This window comes from Lactuca saligna, chromosome 6 (assembly GCF_052625555.1).
Source record: "Lactuca saligna cultivar CGN05327 chromosome 6, ASM5262555v1, whole genome shotgun sequence".
NCBI classification, from domain to species: domain Eukaryota; kingdom Viridiplantae; phylum Streptophyta; class Magnoliopsida; order Asterales; family Asteraceae; genus Lactuca; species Lactuca saligna.
Window position 1 is genome coordinate 93,713,861 of NC_136422.1, and position 16,128 is coordinate 93,729,988.

General features: G+C 35.6%; 1 protein-coding gene across 4 annotated transcripts; it reads right to left on the minus strand.

Moving 5' to 3' along the window:
- Positions 1 to 1,209: 1,209 nt before the first annotated feature.
- On the minus strand, positions 1,210 to 15,000 carry LOC145003454 (MraZ). Of its 4 annotated transcripts, XR_013661966.1 has the most exons (24): positions 14,758 to 14,998; positions 13,392 to 14,273; positions 13,161 to 13,276; positions 12,136 to 12,344; positions 10,245 to 10,364; positions 9,541 to 9,669; positions 9,334 to 9,459; positions 9,128 to 9,183; positions 8,955 to 9,054; positions 8,367 to 8,484; positions 7,895 to 8,104; positions 7,479 to 7,803; positions 7,077 to 7,170; positions 6,880 to 6,988; positions 6,534 to 6,802; positions 6,198 to 6,322; positions 5,650 to 5,884; positions 5,350 to 5,538; positions 4,468 to 4,742; positions 3,898 to 4,087; positions 3,555 to 3,794; positions 2,853 to 2,938; positions 1,631 to 2,043; positions 1,210 to 1,511 (listed from the first exon to the last, which is right to left on the minus strand). XR_013661966.1 is itself a non-coding variant. In XM_078962581.1 (23 exons), exons 2-23 carry the CDS (start codon positions 14,204 to 14,206, stop codon positions 1,884 to 1,886), a joined length of 4,296 nt encoding a protein of 1,431 aa, XP_078818707.1. In that variant the 5' UTR covers positions 14,207 to 14,273; positions 14,758 to 14,998; the 3' UTR covers positions 1,588 to 1,883. The 4 variants fall into 4 exon arrangements, 3 of the variants coding, with proteins under 3 accessions (XP_078818707.1, XP_078818708.1, XP_078818709.1); XM_078962581.1 differs by lacking the exon at positions 1,210 to 1,511 and having other exon boundaries at positions 1,588 to 2,043; XM_078962582.1 differs by lacking the exon at positions 1,210 to 1,511 and having other exon boundaries at positions 1,588 to 2,043; positions 13,392 to 14,278.
- Between the last annotated feature and the right edge of the window lie 1,128 nt (positions 15,001 to 16,128).

The window sequence follows — 16,128 nt, forward strand, 5'->3', positions numbered from 1 at the left end:
TGTGGGTCACGTAACATTATATATCAACAAAAAAAATCTTTATTTAATAAAATGCCAAAAAATCAAAGAAAAACCGGATGACCCCTTTACAGTCTTAAAATGGTGTAATTGACAATAAATATACAAGTTTACTGACCTATTGTGCAAAAAAATAATTTTAGTGACCAAATCGGACAAACGCGAAAAGTTTGTTGGGCTAATATGCTATTTGCCCATTTTCCATTTTCAAAATTTTGAAACTCCTAAATCATTTGAGATTCTAGAATGATTTTATTGGGTCTTCTAGACTTAAACGATAGAAAAATGTGCAAGTTTTGGTTATGTTCGATCATCTAGAGAAGTTTATCCATTAAGGATAAAAATGTGCAAGCTTTGGTTCTCTTCGATCATCTTGAGTTGTGAACTTATTTTGGTTAGGAAATGGATAAAGTCGTGAACTTTATCCATTAAGCCCGTAGTAGAGTCAGATCTGAGGATTTGAGCTCTAGACGTTAAGGATTAAGAGATTAATGGATTTGAACTCTGGACGTTAAGGATTTGAGAAATCTAACCATTACAGATATCAACCACGAAATGGAGTGAGATTACTATCGATTTATAATGAAATTGCCTTGAAGGTAATAGGGGTTATGAGAATTGTCAACCAACTAACTAATCAAAATCTATATTATATGACAAGACATCATAGAGTGCCCTTGTCTATTATATCATGTAAAAACAACTAATTTACTTCCAACCTTTTTGAAAAACTTTTAAGAGCATATGAGTTCTAAGGTTCTCATCTAAGAGATATACATGCATTTACTTTCAACTTTTTGAAAAGCTTTCAAGAGCATAGAGTACCAAGGTTCTCATGAGTAAGATATATACACACAAACAGACGGTCAATGTGAAAGAACCATTTAAACTTTAGATGATACGTTAGAAGGTAGTTGGAATGACCACCAACAATTATAGAATTTATTTATAACAATTATAAGCATACTGATGACACCCTACAAAGCGTTGTACGAAACATCATGTATAACCACTACAACTATATGTTAGACAAAAGTTGGAGAGAAACCTCATGTACGCCCAACATCGTTCAATTAATTGAAATAAAAAATAAAAGCGGTGCACAATCAGACTGCAAATTTGAATGGCTCAAGAAAGATAAAAGCGGTATGTCGTTAGATAACAAAAACTACTAGAAATCAACATAGATGATACGGTGATGCTCATGAGTTTTCCATTGAAAAGGCATAATTTGTTTATGTAACCGAGTGCAATTAATTACAAGATGCATCGGGTCCTAAAAGAGTTGGGTCGGTAGCTTACACATTAGAGTTACCGAAAGAGTTACAAAGGATTCACAATATATCACACATCCTGTTTACGAAACTCTTATTGATGATTCTTAGAAGGCGTGACTAGCAGAAGTGGAAGTAGGTGAGAAGCAGCGGTACGTGGAACAACCCGAGAGGATACACCCCTCTAGTAATTAATGTAGAACATTTGAAAACAAACTGCTGCAATTATTTCAGAACAATTACAATTTCAAGTCCAAATTAAAGAAGTAAATAATTTAAAATGATACCAAGAGCATTTAGCAAAAAATAAGCTGAAAAACATAATCTTACATTCTCACCAGTATAAGATAAAAACCTGAAGAGTGAAGAGGTCAACTAAGATCCTTTGGTTTTAGTCTCTTATCTCTATAGTCTATATACCATCAACCTATATCTATCTGCAAGATTTACTACTCACCAAATAAGCCGAACAAATGTACACAAATATACTTATACCACCACCTTTCTACACATATATACATCAAAAAAGCTTAGCTACCATGGAAATTTATCAGATGTAGCGCCCTCTATCTGAAAAAGCTGCAAATAGTGTCATAAAGTTGTCTCGTATGCCCAAAAGGTATCGGGATCAGGACAAAAGAGGGAAAAATCTTCAATTTCTAAGTTTGCTATGTGCCAGTCAACAAACCGCGCTTGAATCACCTTCAACACCATCAGCAGCATTGGCAACAACCACCAGTCATCGTCCTCACTAGTGTTGTTACAAGGGCAAATTTGTCAGTTTTTTCATAAAAGAAAATTTTACTTCTTCCTTCCCATCACAACTGAAAGGTATACTATGTTTGGCATGGAAAGGGACTAAGACCTATGTCAATGAGACAAGATCTTGTCTGGCTAAAAGACTTGAATGTCCTTTTCATCCTTGTCATTGAAAATGACCCTAGAAAAATTGTCCGGTCTTGTCCTCAAGAGTTTCCATTTTAGAATGTCCCACGTTGGGGGTTCAATGATTTCTTTTCTGACTAAATTACCTATTTGCCTGCTCTCACTATCATAATATTTGTGGTTTGATTATATTGTTTTATCATTATTCAATAATATTTTAGGCATTTAAATAATAGTTGCATACTTCTATTAAATAAAGTTGCAGTATCAACTGAATAATGATTACAATAATAAGAGTTAATGTCTTTTAAGAGTAATAAACTTTATCCCGTGTACACATTTAGTCACTTACGTTTTCTTTTTGTACATATATATGACCATTAATCATTTTTTTTTGTATACATTTACACACTTACATATTTTTTAAGTGTACAAATGGAAAAAAATTTGATGGTCATGTGTAAAAATAAATAAATAAATGACTAAATGTATACACGAGATAAAGTTTATTACCCTTAAAAGACTAATATTAACCCTAATAATAATAATAATAATAATAATGACGATGATTACAATAACAATTATAATAATCATGATGATAATGATAATAATATGATTACTTTTATGGGACAGAAGGAGTATGTTTGCATTATGATAAAAGATGAAAGGTTTTACCTCCTGTTTTTCCATGCATTTGGCTCTTGATAGGTCTGGAATGACAAAAATCCATAATGAATCATGCCACATGTGAATGCCACAGCCTGCATCAACCAATCATGCATAAACATCTTTATCACCAACATCATAAAATAAAAGAACAAGATTAAGGCCCTGTTTTTTTCCTCCCCATTAAATGTTGTAGGGATAGAGTAGTATTCTATGATGCTTATAAAGTATTTGAGAAAATGACTGCACACTTGAAGACATTTGTAAAATGTAATTCAGTAACTTTGTCTATAGAGTGTCTTTCTGCATTAAGTATAAAAGAGACACCCATATATAACTTACCGGATTAAAGTCTGCCTCCATTAAGTTTAACCACCAAACTACTTTCTTTGATCGATTTAGCTATTGAACAATTACTAAATTTTAATTATAAAAAAATCAATAGTTTAGTAGCTAAATCGACAATATGGTGAAAGTATGTTGTGGTTTTCTATACTCTGCCTTTCCGGGTAACTTGAAAGAATGGTTATTTAGACGTTCAAAAAAAAAATGTTAAGTGGCTAAATCGATAGAATGGTTAAAACACAAGTGGTTTTATGAATTTTTTTCCCCATTCTTTTCACATAAAATATATAACCCAAATTAACGATTACATACTCTTGATATACATTTTGAGTTAAAAATAAGGGGGTTAGGTTATAGAGAACTTACAATATTTGAAATAGAGGTAGCATTCCATAGTGCATATATACGAGCAAGTGAAGCCCTTCTATGACCCTTACTAAACAAGGCATTCAAACCCGCAGGGAAAGGTGAAAGCAATGATAGAGGGAGAATAAGCAAAACTGCTAGAAATGCCCCGAGAGATATCCAATAGAATTCAAGCAATATAAAGAGTGTCAGAGAGAGGTCCAACAGAAGCAACACGCATATCATTAACTGTAAGGTATCCTGAAACCACATGACATGGATATATTATGTAAAAGTCACTTTCATGAATCAATCACTTGTGCTATAGAAAGAAAGAAAAAAAAATGATAAAGTAACATAATACCTGGCGTCCAGTAGGTCTTGTGTTGTGCAGAAATAAAGAAAATGGAAAGAAATAATCGCGGGTAAATTCCAAAGACTTCAAGGAAATATCATTGATGATGCCACCATTAACTCCGCCTGCAACTCTTTTGCGAGTCAACACATGACTCGTATATGACTGACTGGGTTGCAGCTGCTTAGTCACAATAGGCCTGAATCATATGATATACTCATTCATGAATTAGATGCAAGTTATATATGTATATTCATTTATTTCTTTCTATTACAACAATTTTATTTCTAAGGCATCCATTTTTTGAAAAATCTAGACAAAATTACGTAGTTATTTCTTGTATTTATTTAACTCTAAGAAGCTTTGTGGTAAAAACATAGGAGTAAATTAATAAGTAAATGTGAAACATACTTTGATTGATTTGTTTCTAGCATCCTATTCCTATTACAACATTAAATTTGGAAAAATTCTTCCAATTATATATATATATATATATATATATATATATATATAGAGAGAGAGAGAGAGAGAGAGAGAGAGAGATTATTGTAAGGTTAAGTTAATATTGCAGGAAGTTACCTGGGGGATTCTTGAATATTTCCAATGAAATCAGGGTGGTGGAGGGTGTGATCACCAACCATTACCAAAATCCCCAACTGATAGAAACCGGTAGCAGTGGCTTGAAACCATCCGAGCTCAATTCTGACCCCATGAAACTCAAGCTGAGGGTTCCCATGAGTTTTTATCCAATTAATAACCGGAACTAAAGCAGACCTTATCGATCCACTTCTCACACTTCTCAATTGCCCATTTAAACCGGCTACCAGCCGATTCCAAACGCTTGAGGGAACATGCTGCCCATCAATCAATGTCGTCAGTCTAAATAAATCTATTTCCATTTCTTTCTCTATTATACCATTTCTTTTCTTATTAATTAAGCCATTGTACATTGAAAAATCTAGTCTTCATTACTAACGTAATTTTTTTCCTATACTTTGAAATTTCTTACCAAATTTTAGCATTGAAAATGGCTTTGTATTTGTATGGATTTCTTATTAAGGCATTCTACTGTGAAAATCTTTTTATTAATACGAAACTCGACCCAATTATAGCAGTCAAAATTGGTTTGTATAGAAATGACATGTCCATAATTGGCTAGATTTTCAAAAAACCATGCCTTAATAAATAAGAATTTCATCAAAATAAAAAGCAATTTTTACGCCTATAACTGAGTAAAGTTTTCAGATCACAACGTCCTACTAAAAAATTTAAAGTAGAATTGTTATAACCGGGTAGACGTTTCCAAAGTACATGCCAATAATAAGAAAATCCAATGCTGTAATATAAAGGATTGCAAGTAGAATGACATAAAAAAAAAAATAAAAAAAAAATAAAAAAAAAATAAAAGTACGAAGGTATTATTTGAATAGAATATATTGACATGAGAAGAGAAGAAAAGACCTGTCCTATAAGATTTGTGAGCAAAGTATCGCTGTGGAGATTGTAAGGCGACATGTAGGTTCCAGCTCCACCAAAAATTATGGACATTGGGAACCTTTTCTGGATACTTGTCACCATGTCTAAACGCTTCTCATCCCCACCCAAGAAGAAATCAATATACGCCACCACTAGATCTGGCGTCGCACCTACCTGCATTCATTTTTCACATATAAATATAAATAATAATTCAAAAGCTATTTTGTTTTTATGATTCCAATTCCATTTCCTGCCAACAAAATATTTAAATAAAAAAATTTGAACCTTCATCCCTTTGTATAAGGCTCTTGATCGGCAGGAGCGAAGACAAGAATGATCATATTCTGATTTAACAAACTCCTGAAGCCGATTGATTTTATATCTTCTACGCCATTGTTTCCAAGACCAGCCACAAGGATAAGCAAGCAATGAAAGTATACTGTGCACTGATCCTTCCCACCAGTCGTATGCAGCCACTGAGTTTATCTCATCAATAAATCTGTTAAACGAATCCTCATACCTGCATCTCAAACCCACACATATTCTTTATATTCATCCCGCACTCATAACTGAAAAGACTTCACTTCCTAAACTATACATGAGTGATGAGTGTTTCTTTCTGACTTATTTTATAATGCAGAAATAATGATTTAACAGAGAAACAAGGATTTCCCCGTTAATTCATAACTTGTGTCATCATAATCTTCTAAAAAACATTTATCCATAATGGAAAAAAAGATTCTCTTACAAACTCATCAAAATCACTTGTTAACGTAAACAGTTTCTTAACAATTATGAAATGACTGAGTGTTGAGGTGAATGTGTGTTCTTACACAATATCAATGATGGCATCAGGAGGCGAGTAAGGAAGATGCCAGGGTTCTCTAAATGTATTGGGGCCCATAAAGTACATCCGGTACACATGGCTTTGAGTTTCATCGCCTCTTGTTCCTCGTACCTATAAAAAAAATGTATCACTAGCCTTGTATGGACTATTAGAAAAAAAAATAAAAAAATAAAAAATAACGTATACACCACCCCTGTCAATGGGACAAAAACCAAAATATTTTGTCCTACACAAAAGACGTGAATGCCCTTATCCACATCATTAATAACAACCCTAAACCCTAAGTCCATGTAGAGAAAAATGTGCACTGATTGTAATATACCTGGGATAGGGAGAGAAGAGAAGGAAAATGGTGGTGATTACTGTGTTCCATTGAATCAACTTTGCTGTATGCACAAGCTTGTCCAACAAGTTTGACCCTAAGCGTACTTAAGAACAAACCAAGAAGAACCACAACACATGACAACACGAGAGCAAAAGGCCAGGGTCCTCCAAATGTGTATATCAGCTCTTCAAGAGGTGTATAGCAGTTTGGCATCCTGTACTTTTCTGATCTGCATTTGTAAGGACAAAAGGACTCCGACACTCCACCTGAATCAGTCATTATAGTAAAATAGGTTACACATGATGTGATCTCTCTGTGTGTGTTTGTGGTAGTCTAAAGTTACCTCGAACATGTACAAAATATGCACGTCTGGGAAGATTTTCAAGGGAACAAGGAGTACAAAGATCAACATCGGACCCTTCCACATCTTTAAAAGTGCCAACTGGACACTCCTGCAAACATACACATAAAGAATCAGAATCAACACCTACTTAAAAGGGTAACACATGTAAATTTTGAGAAGGAATCAAATACACATACCTCGCAGAATGTACCAAAAAGCCCTTTAGGGCAGTCCCTTCCAGTTATTGTACCATCCTCCCCTGGAAGAGCCTCTCCATCCCCTTCACCACCCCTGTAGTAAAAAGTAAAAACTCAATACAAATTAAGAAATGGCAACTTACCTTCATCTCTTTCTATAGCAGCATTTCACTTCCAATTTTTTACTTATTAAAAAAGATGATCCAATTATAGCATTCTACTTTCAAACTTTTTTCCCTTATCAGGACATGACACTTTGAAAAATTTTCCCTAATAAAATTTATTCCAAAATACAATGCTGTAGTAGGACAAAGGATGCTACTTGTTGCATTTAACCCTAAAAGTAATATGGTGTGGGGTGTAAATGGAGTAAGTTGTAAGTTGTAGAATTAGGAAGCGTACCAGGTGCTGATAGTAGTATTTATGATTGCAAGAGGAACATAGTCATCTCCTGTGCCAATTTTGGACCAGTGGAAATGAACTCTGCCGCCACCTCCACCACCACCACCAACAGGGACACCATGGCCTCCGGCAACAGACAAAGAGGAGTTATCAAAGAGAGAAATTGCCTGTATGAAAAGAAGAATTGTTCCGCCAGAACCACCACCTAATCCTCCAATAAGAGTACCATTACTGTTTGTTGTTGCGTTCCCATAGGTTTCACCATCAGCCCTCATGGATCCATATATGTCAAGCTTTGAAAGAGGCCATTGTTTAGATCCCATCACTGCCACCATAAACAATAAATCAAGATTTGTTTCGGATTGAATGATATTGATATTGATATTGATATAAAAATAAATAAAGTAATCAGTTACCGATCATTCCTCCTCCAGCAACACGACCAACAGGCTCGTTAGGACCAAGTGTTCCGCTTCCCAATTCACAGGGAAGATCCGGTCTGCCATATGTGGTGCCACCTTCACTCAGCCTTCCATGATACAATCCAGTACCCCCTCTGCCACCATGCCCAGCACCACCACCCGCTCCATTTGAATAGTTTCCCAAACCAAAACCATTTCGACAACCTGCGTTACTTACATTTTATTATCAGTATTAAAAACCACTCATAAAAGATAATGAATGCCATACGGAATTGGAATTGGATCCTGTCATGAACTACTGACAGCAGATAGAGAGGCAAGAGGAGTGAGCATACTTTTGAAATTTTTTTTTTTTAATGAGGGAAGGTTTTAGGATATCAATCCATCAAAGGATTTAAATTAAAATTATTCAGATGGAAATCAATTATGTAACCAAATGAGGGACTGAAATGGACTTGAAAAATACCTAATTCGGAAGCAGTTATCATGCCATCTAGATCCACCATCACAGTCCTTGCCCTATGGATCTGAATGATACTTCCCTTAATTATGCCGTTCACAACTATGTCTTCAACACGGCAAATCTGCCAATTTCACACAATTAATATTAATATCCTAAATATTATGTTATTAATTTAACCACAACAAATACTTAAATACACCCAGAAATATCCTTAGGATTCAGGGGATATGACATAGGCCATCAATCATATGGTCCACAACATTACAAAAGAATGTGCATATAACAATAAAGGTAATGGAATTAGTCCATTACATTCCATATTCATATTTGGCTGCTCTATAAGAATGAGATGAATTTTAATTTGAATTTTTTGTATCACATGCAACTACAATTTCTAACTTTAACTCCGCCTTTTTTCATATTACATGCAAATACAATTTCTATCTCTAACTCTACCTTATACATTATCTTGTTCATTCTAATGGAATGAACTATTCCATTACTTCCTTGATTCTATCATACCAGACGCTACCTTAAAAGACTGATACTAAATGGGAATGCATGTGCTAAAAAATTGCAAATGATTCTTACTTGTAGTGAAAAGGAAAGTGTGTCATTAACATGACAATCATCGGGTGGGTAAATCAAATCTCTTGGGCATGAAGGATTCTCACAATGGGCTTTGGTTACCCTGCCAAAGCCAAATATGTTTAACACATAGTTTGCACTCCACTGCTTAATTGAAATAAAAAGTTACCCCTTACATGGTTTTGCTGTTATCATCTTCTAATGGGGCTTCAAGCAAAGAACCTGGCCCAATCTGTTAATAGAAATTGGTCAATAAAGAAAAGAAACCCTCCATTTGGAGTTCATGTAGGTGGCTGGCATAAGATCTTAATACCCACCCACATTGGAAAGCAGAAACACACACACTGGAACTAAAGATTGTAAGCAAAAAAACAACTCTTACTGTTATGTTATAGAATAGCGAAAGGGAAAGTCTTTGTGCTCTGATTGCATCACCCTGGCCAGTCAATCTCAGAAGTCCTTGACCATAAACAGCCAAATTTGTATTTGAGTTTATGCTCGAGTTTTCCTGCCAAAACATAACAATACATACAGAGCCATCATCAGATTCACCAAATTATACTGTAAGTGGAAAAATTGATGCTCATACCCTCAGAACAATTAGGTTACGAACTTCAAGGACTGAAATAGTGTAAAGTGTGCTTCCACCACCATCAACTTGAATTTGGGCGTTCCACATCAGCACCATTTTGAATGTAGCTCTCAGTGCACCATACACCTTCATGGAAAGGGTTCATTGAAGATGTGAACTCAAAATTAAACACGTAATTAGAAAGAAAAAAAAATACCCACTGTAATATTGTATTCAACTGGATAAATTAGAACTGATGACGTTCTCCTCAAGAAACTACCCCATGGGAAGTGACAAGGGCATAAAGAATATCTCGTTTTGAGATGTATATCATTCTTTTTCAGGCTATTGCAAGAAATAGCAAAAAACGTACTTCCATTTATTTGTTTATTACAGCAGCCTATTTTTATTTCTTTCAATTACAATATTGTACTTTCAAAAAATTTCTTATCATGGCATTGTACTTTGAAAACTTACCAAATTACAACATTGTACATTCAGTTTTTTTTGGACATTGTACTTTGAAGAATCTCCCCCGTTAGAGCAGTGACAATTGCTTTGTATTTGGATGACACTGCTATAATTGGGTAGATTTTTCAAAGTACAAATTTGTAATAAGAAGAAATGGAAGTAGAATGCTATAATAAAAAATATAAAAAATGAATAGTATGTTGCTAATCCTTGCACTTAACCCTTCTTTTTAAGTCTAAACAAATATGTACCTTTATGGTGGAATCACTCATAAGAAGTTCTTCAGCAACAAGCTCAAACTCAGACACTGGATAGTCAGACAACCCAAAGATGATGCTGCCACCACACTCTAGTTTGATTTGGCCTCTAACCTGTCGAAACAGAAAGACTTAGCAAAAGACTAGTCACTAGTGCATGTCAAGATATACATGAAAAGAATGGTTTTATGATAATATTACACATCAATGAGCCAAAAACATTCACATAAAAGAAAGTGAAATTCCATAAATATTAGTCAGTGTTAGTCGGTACTAAATCAGTTTCCAGCAAACCATCAGCGTAAAATGATCATTTAATGTCATTCATTCAGACTGCTATTCAACCTAACAAAGGGCTTGTTTGATAGCCTCTTAATGGTTCCATTTTGAGGAAGACTCAATCATTAAGAGCTTTTAATTCAGCTAATATGAACTGGTCAGAGGCATCTGAACGAATGATTCCCTTATTACCCTTATTAAACCTAAAAAACCTTCTCCTTTCTTCTTTTTCTTTAGAAGCTGACATCATCTCTCCAACTCTCATCGGCCCTCTGAACCACCGCAGCCGCCACCTTCCTTCCCCATCGTCCTCCTTCCCTGCAGGCTGCAGCTACCTCCACCTCTCCAAATTCCCTCAACCAGAGCCAGCTACTTTCCTGCAGTCAATTTTTTTTGTTGTTGCAATTGCTGACTAGGGTATATAGATTGGAAGGTGAGTTTGTGTTGGAGACTTGGAGAAAGATAATAATCAGTTGGTTTAAATGATTTGGATTCTCAAAGGATAAAGAAATTGAGGAATCATGGTCTGATGAGTTTACTTCCTATCAAGCGAGGGATTGTTGTTCAATGAAACATATTCCCTGCTAATCTTCAATTTTAACTAAATGTTGCTTGCTTTTTTACATTACTAGCTATCATACCCTGTTGTAGTTGAAGCTTATTTCATATTAACATGTCGTTTTTCATCCATGTTATACATATATGTTGTGTTATATATCATGTTACATTTTCCAAGCTTCATAGGGTATTGAGTAGTCATGCAGAATCCAAAAGAAAAGTAGACATTTGTTTCTTGATCTTGTATAAGATTGGAGAATTAAAACTTCTCATATTGACTCACTTGTTGTGATTTATGTAATGGTTGTAAAATAGGTGCTGAAGTTGTCAATTGGGTTGCTACTTGCTACTCATAGATTTGGGAATGTATTTGGATCTGGTGTTGTGGAATTCAAGAGATATGTAATTTTGGGAGTGCATTCCGATCCAGAGTTGTGTGGGTGTTTGTTCTTTGATAATATGTTTTGTAATTTTGGATTTTGGTTGATCTGTGTATCTTCGAGGTTAGAAGGTTAAAATGGTAATTTTGATCCGTTCAGCAACCTTACCAAACAGCTCTGAATCATTCAGGCCTCTTAATAGTTAAGCCCTGAACCATCCAATTTCTACCAAACAGCCCCAAAGAAACATCAACACTTCCTACAAACAGTGATTATTTATCCATACATAATTTTATCCTGACAGCACATAATGAGAAGAGGAACAGAACATAACCATAGTCGGTATGTCATTTCTGTTTATGTTACACTAGTACATGTGCATGACAAGGAAACAAGTCCAAAATGCCCAGACAACAACATGCCAGCTGCCACCCTATCGCAACAAGTTGATTAAAAAGCACATTTTTAATTCCAGGCATACAGATATCAAAATTAAAGTAGGTGCAAATTTCCATGAGTGTTAAAAAGAGAGAAGGATTTGTGTCTTTACAGAGTTTTGGAATCTAGGAAATCTCTATATATTATAGTTTATACTCCTATCAAAAGAGAAAGAAGGGTTTCACACTCACACACACATTTGAATAGTAAATAGTAAATGCAAATCGAACCTGGACTCTGCTCCAACGAAGGGGCACCAAAACTTTTGCATCATTTTCAATGTAAACATTGGTCCAAAGTGGGGCAGTGGAGAAATCAAGTAAAGGAGTTTCCGTTTCTGTAGTGACGTTGTCATTGTCAACTCTTAAGCTCAGTAGATATGCATCAAAGCATGTACCCGCTGCTCCACCATTCATTGGACATCCGATGCTCTTACCACCTGCCACAGGGACAAAAAGTACGTATCTTCAGCCATAAACCTCAACAATGTAATTCCATCAACACTCAACTGCTGCTGACTAGACTACACCAAAAGAACTTAATTCAATTGGTTCAACATGTTTGAGAAGCCTTGTAATTCAACCTCTAATATCATTATACGAGATGCTTGAAATCTCAGCTTACTCTATGAATAAACGAAAAGAAGGATATTTATTTGATCCAACATTTTTGAACTTTTGTTATATAAGTAGGGGAAATTGCTTGGTAAAGCATCCTACTTTCATTTCTTCCTATTACCGCATTCTACTTTGAAAACTTTATGCGGTTGCTAACATGTAGTCCAAACTCAAAGCAATTTTAACTGCTTTAATCGTCTAGATTTTTCAAAAGTTGAAAGTGAAATGCTATAATTAGGTACATATTTTGAAGTACAAAGCTTTGATAACCAAAAAAAAATGAAACTAAAATGCTGTAATAAAAAGAAATTCTCGTATTTAGCATTCTAAAAATCCAGAATCACAGCCTATATTACAATTAGCACTTCTTGCAATTTGGTCAGAATGATCTGTCAGACCCATGATGCATTTCTTATGGTGAGTTCCATATTTAGTCATTTTGCAGATGAATTAGGCATAGAAAACCATACTCCCCCAAATTTTTTATAAAAAAAATAGTATTCAATTAAGTCCATCATGATTGATTCCATGACCAAATTTTTTTTATCAATGACATATAGTGATCTTAAATATGAGCACTTGGTTTAATTGAAACTAATAAGCAATTGAATAAAAATCCGCAGTACAGTACATCATACCATGGACTTCAACTTTTATGTCTTCTTGCTTGCTGTGACAGTCAAGAGAAATTCGTCCTCCTCCTCCACCACCCCACCCACTTCCGCCAGATGCACTTACAATACCAAATCCCTTCCTATCCAGATACAAGTACAACAGAGTGTGAGAATCACTAAAATATTCAAAATTCAAACACGCACTACTCATTTTCACCATAATGAAAACATAAGTGGAGACTGGAGAGTACATACAGTTTTAGAGCACGTATGACAATGCTTCCACCAGATCCACCTCCACCATTTACTCCTCCATAACCTCCTTCGGCTAGTAGAGATCCATTCATATACAAAAGATCCTTCACAATAAGCTTAACACGTCCACCACCATTCCCTCCATGCTTATGCTCATCTGATGTCCCACCACCCTTACTCCCATAACTCCATGGATAAGGCAACGTAGACCAAGCATAAACATCACCACCCCAATACTTTGTTTCATTGTTCCTTAAACAAGAAGCCCCTCGCCCACCATGCCCTCCACCAGCACCATCATACCCTACCGGAGTCCCACTAGTCTGAGAAGGTGGTGCTCCACCCATAGCCGTCGTGTTTATCATTGAATTAGACTCCATGCTCATATTAGCTGCAGAGAAAATCACAGACCCAGCAATGATAGCTGAGTTTTGTCCCACTTTGATGTTGCCAGACAGATTGAAGCTAATTACACAACCTTCTATGGGACAAACAATCATAACATGTGGAAGGATCTCGATATTTCCACTAGCCAATATATAAACATCACAACTTAAAGTAACATCTGAGTTCAGCAGACATGTTGTGTCAAATGACCCCACACCTCCCAGGCCTTCACAAGTGACCTCATTGTATGATAATTCTGGATAACCCCATCTTTCTATATAATTCCAACTCCTAATTTCAGAACCAATACTTGGAAATGAATTTCTTTCATATCCCCCCGAATTCACACAAAGCACAATTACAAAGATATATCCAGCAAGAATGCACCAGGAAAGGTACCCATGAGTCAGGATTGAAATTCGACGCATCACTGCAAGACTCCCACTTTGAGCATCAAATCAGCAGTATCATAAATCTTCAGGTTTCACCAAATCTCTACACTTTAGAAAAACAAAACCACATGAAAATAATAGTGGAGAACAACATCAACTCCAGTTGTAATAACCATAATTTTTAAATTATGTGCATAAACTACATGAATAAGCATGCAAATTAATTTGACTTAATGTTGACCAGATGAGTTTGTGGCAAGTTCCAAAACAGAGAATTTCAATTCAGCAATGCAACAAAACTTCCAACGATTACACAAATATACATAAGCACAACATAATTATACAAATTGTCAGAAAGGATGAAACTTGAGTACTATAATCGTATACCCACAACCGGAGATCTCTATTGCTGTATATGAAATCAAGCCACCATTGACTCAATTTGTACCCAATTTACTATAACTCGCACCAGAATGATCCGAACTAGATGCCAATTATACATCAAACACGTGATGTGCGTGCGAAAGAGAAAAAGAAAGAGCACGCGAAGGAAATAAAAAAGAAAAGGAATTTCTGGGTAATCTTACTGAAAAGGAATCGACTTTATGCCTTCAACTGTGTTTGATCTTGCCTAGGCAGGAGTGATTTCTCTTTATACTCTTGGAAATTCACCCACTTTGTGTCTAAGATTTTGTGCAGGAATTGAAACGGGACGATGATGATGACGGTGGTTTTGGGTATTATTATTAAATGAAAACTTGCGAGATGAGTGAGGAGGGAGTGAAGTGAAAGAAAGTCGTAAAGAGTCCAAGCTTGAAAGCTGTATGGGAAAGGCAAATGCATAGCTGTAAATAATATTTCGATTACGAAAGCGATGCCCACTCATATCTCTCTTCCCTATTTATTTATTTATTTATTTATTCGTTTAACTCATTTTAACCCGCTTAGAAAATGAATTAACTTTTAAAGAAAAATCTAATAATTACTGATAAATTATTTTAAATAAAGAAAAAACATCATAAATGGTTGATGTGGTTTTCAAAATCTAAAGTTTAGCTCCTGTGTTTTAAAAACCTCATATATGATCCCTGTGTTTTCAAAACTTTTCACAGTTGGTCCTTATTGCTAACTCCATTAGTTTTATCTGTTAACTAAAGGATATTTTCATCTTTTCACTACCACAAGGACCATTTTATGATGTTTTTTCTTATTTTATTTTTTATATTAAAAATAATTATTTAATATGTAAAAGGTCATCTCTCTCTCTCTCTCTCTCTCTCTCTCTCTCTCTCTCTCTCTCTCTCTCTCTCTCTCTCTCTCGTCATTAACCTCTGGCCAAAGAAGAAGAAAAACCAGTGACCTTCACCATCGATGGCAACCCTCCTCCCCTTCCCTTCAATTTCATCAACTCCAGCTACCAAACACCTCCTGTCCGGCGCAACTACTACTTCTCTGCTTCCCTGCGTTTATGATTACCGGAGAAGAGAAAAAGGACCATAAGGATCGTCGAAAAAGGGCAATAATCTTCTGCCGGCTAAGCCCTCCTCACAACTGATTAAACATCACCGTAATCACCTCGTATGACAGTTGTACCATCGAAGGTTGGAGTACCGAGAGAAAGAGCGCACCGAAAGAACCGAGTGCTCTTCCTTCTTCCACCGATTGCAGTCACCCTCTCAATATTTGTTGTCGTTCTGTTTTGCTTCCTCTTAATTGGACCATCGATGATGAACAAATAGACCAAGGAGGAGCTTGGCGGAGCTCCTTATCCTTTTTCTCCTCCATTTGCTCACTATTTACTGCCGTTTCACTTTCTGAAAACCTAATTTTGACAACTACGATGCACAGGGCTTGATATAAAACATATATGAGACTTGCTGAATCCATCGATCATGAGTCTCACAGAGATGATTTCTTCACCTAGGGCTTGATATGAACATATCTGAGAAGGGTTTCAG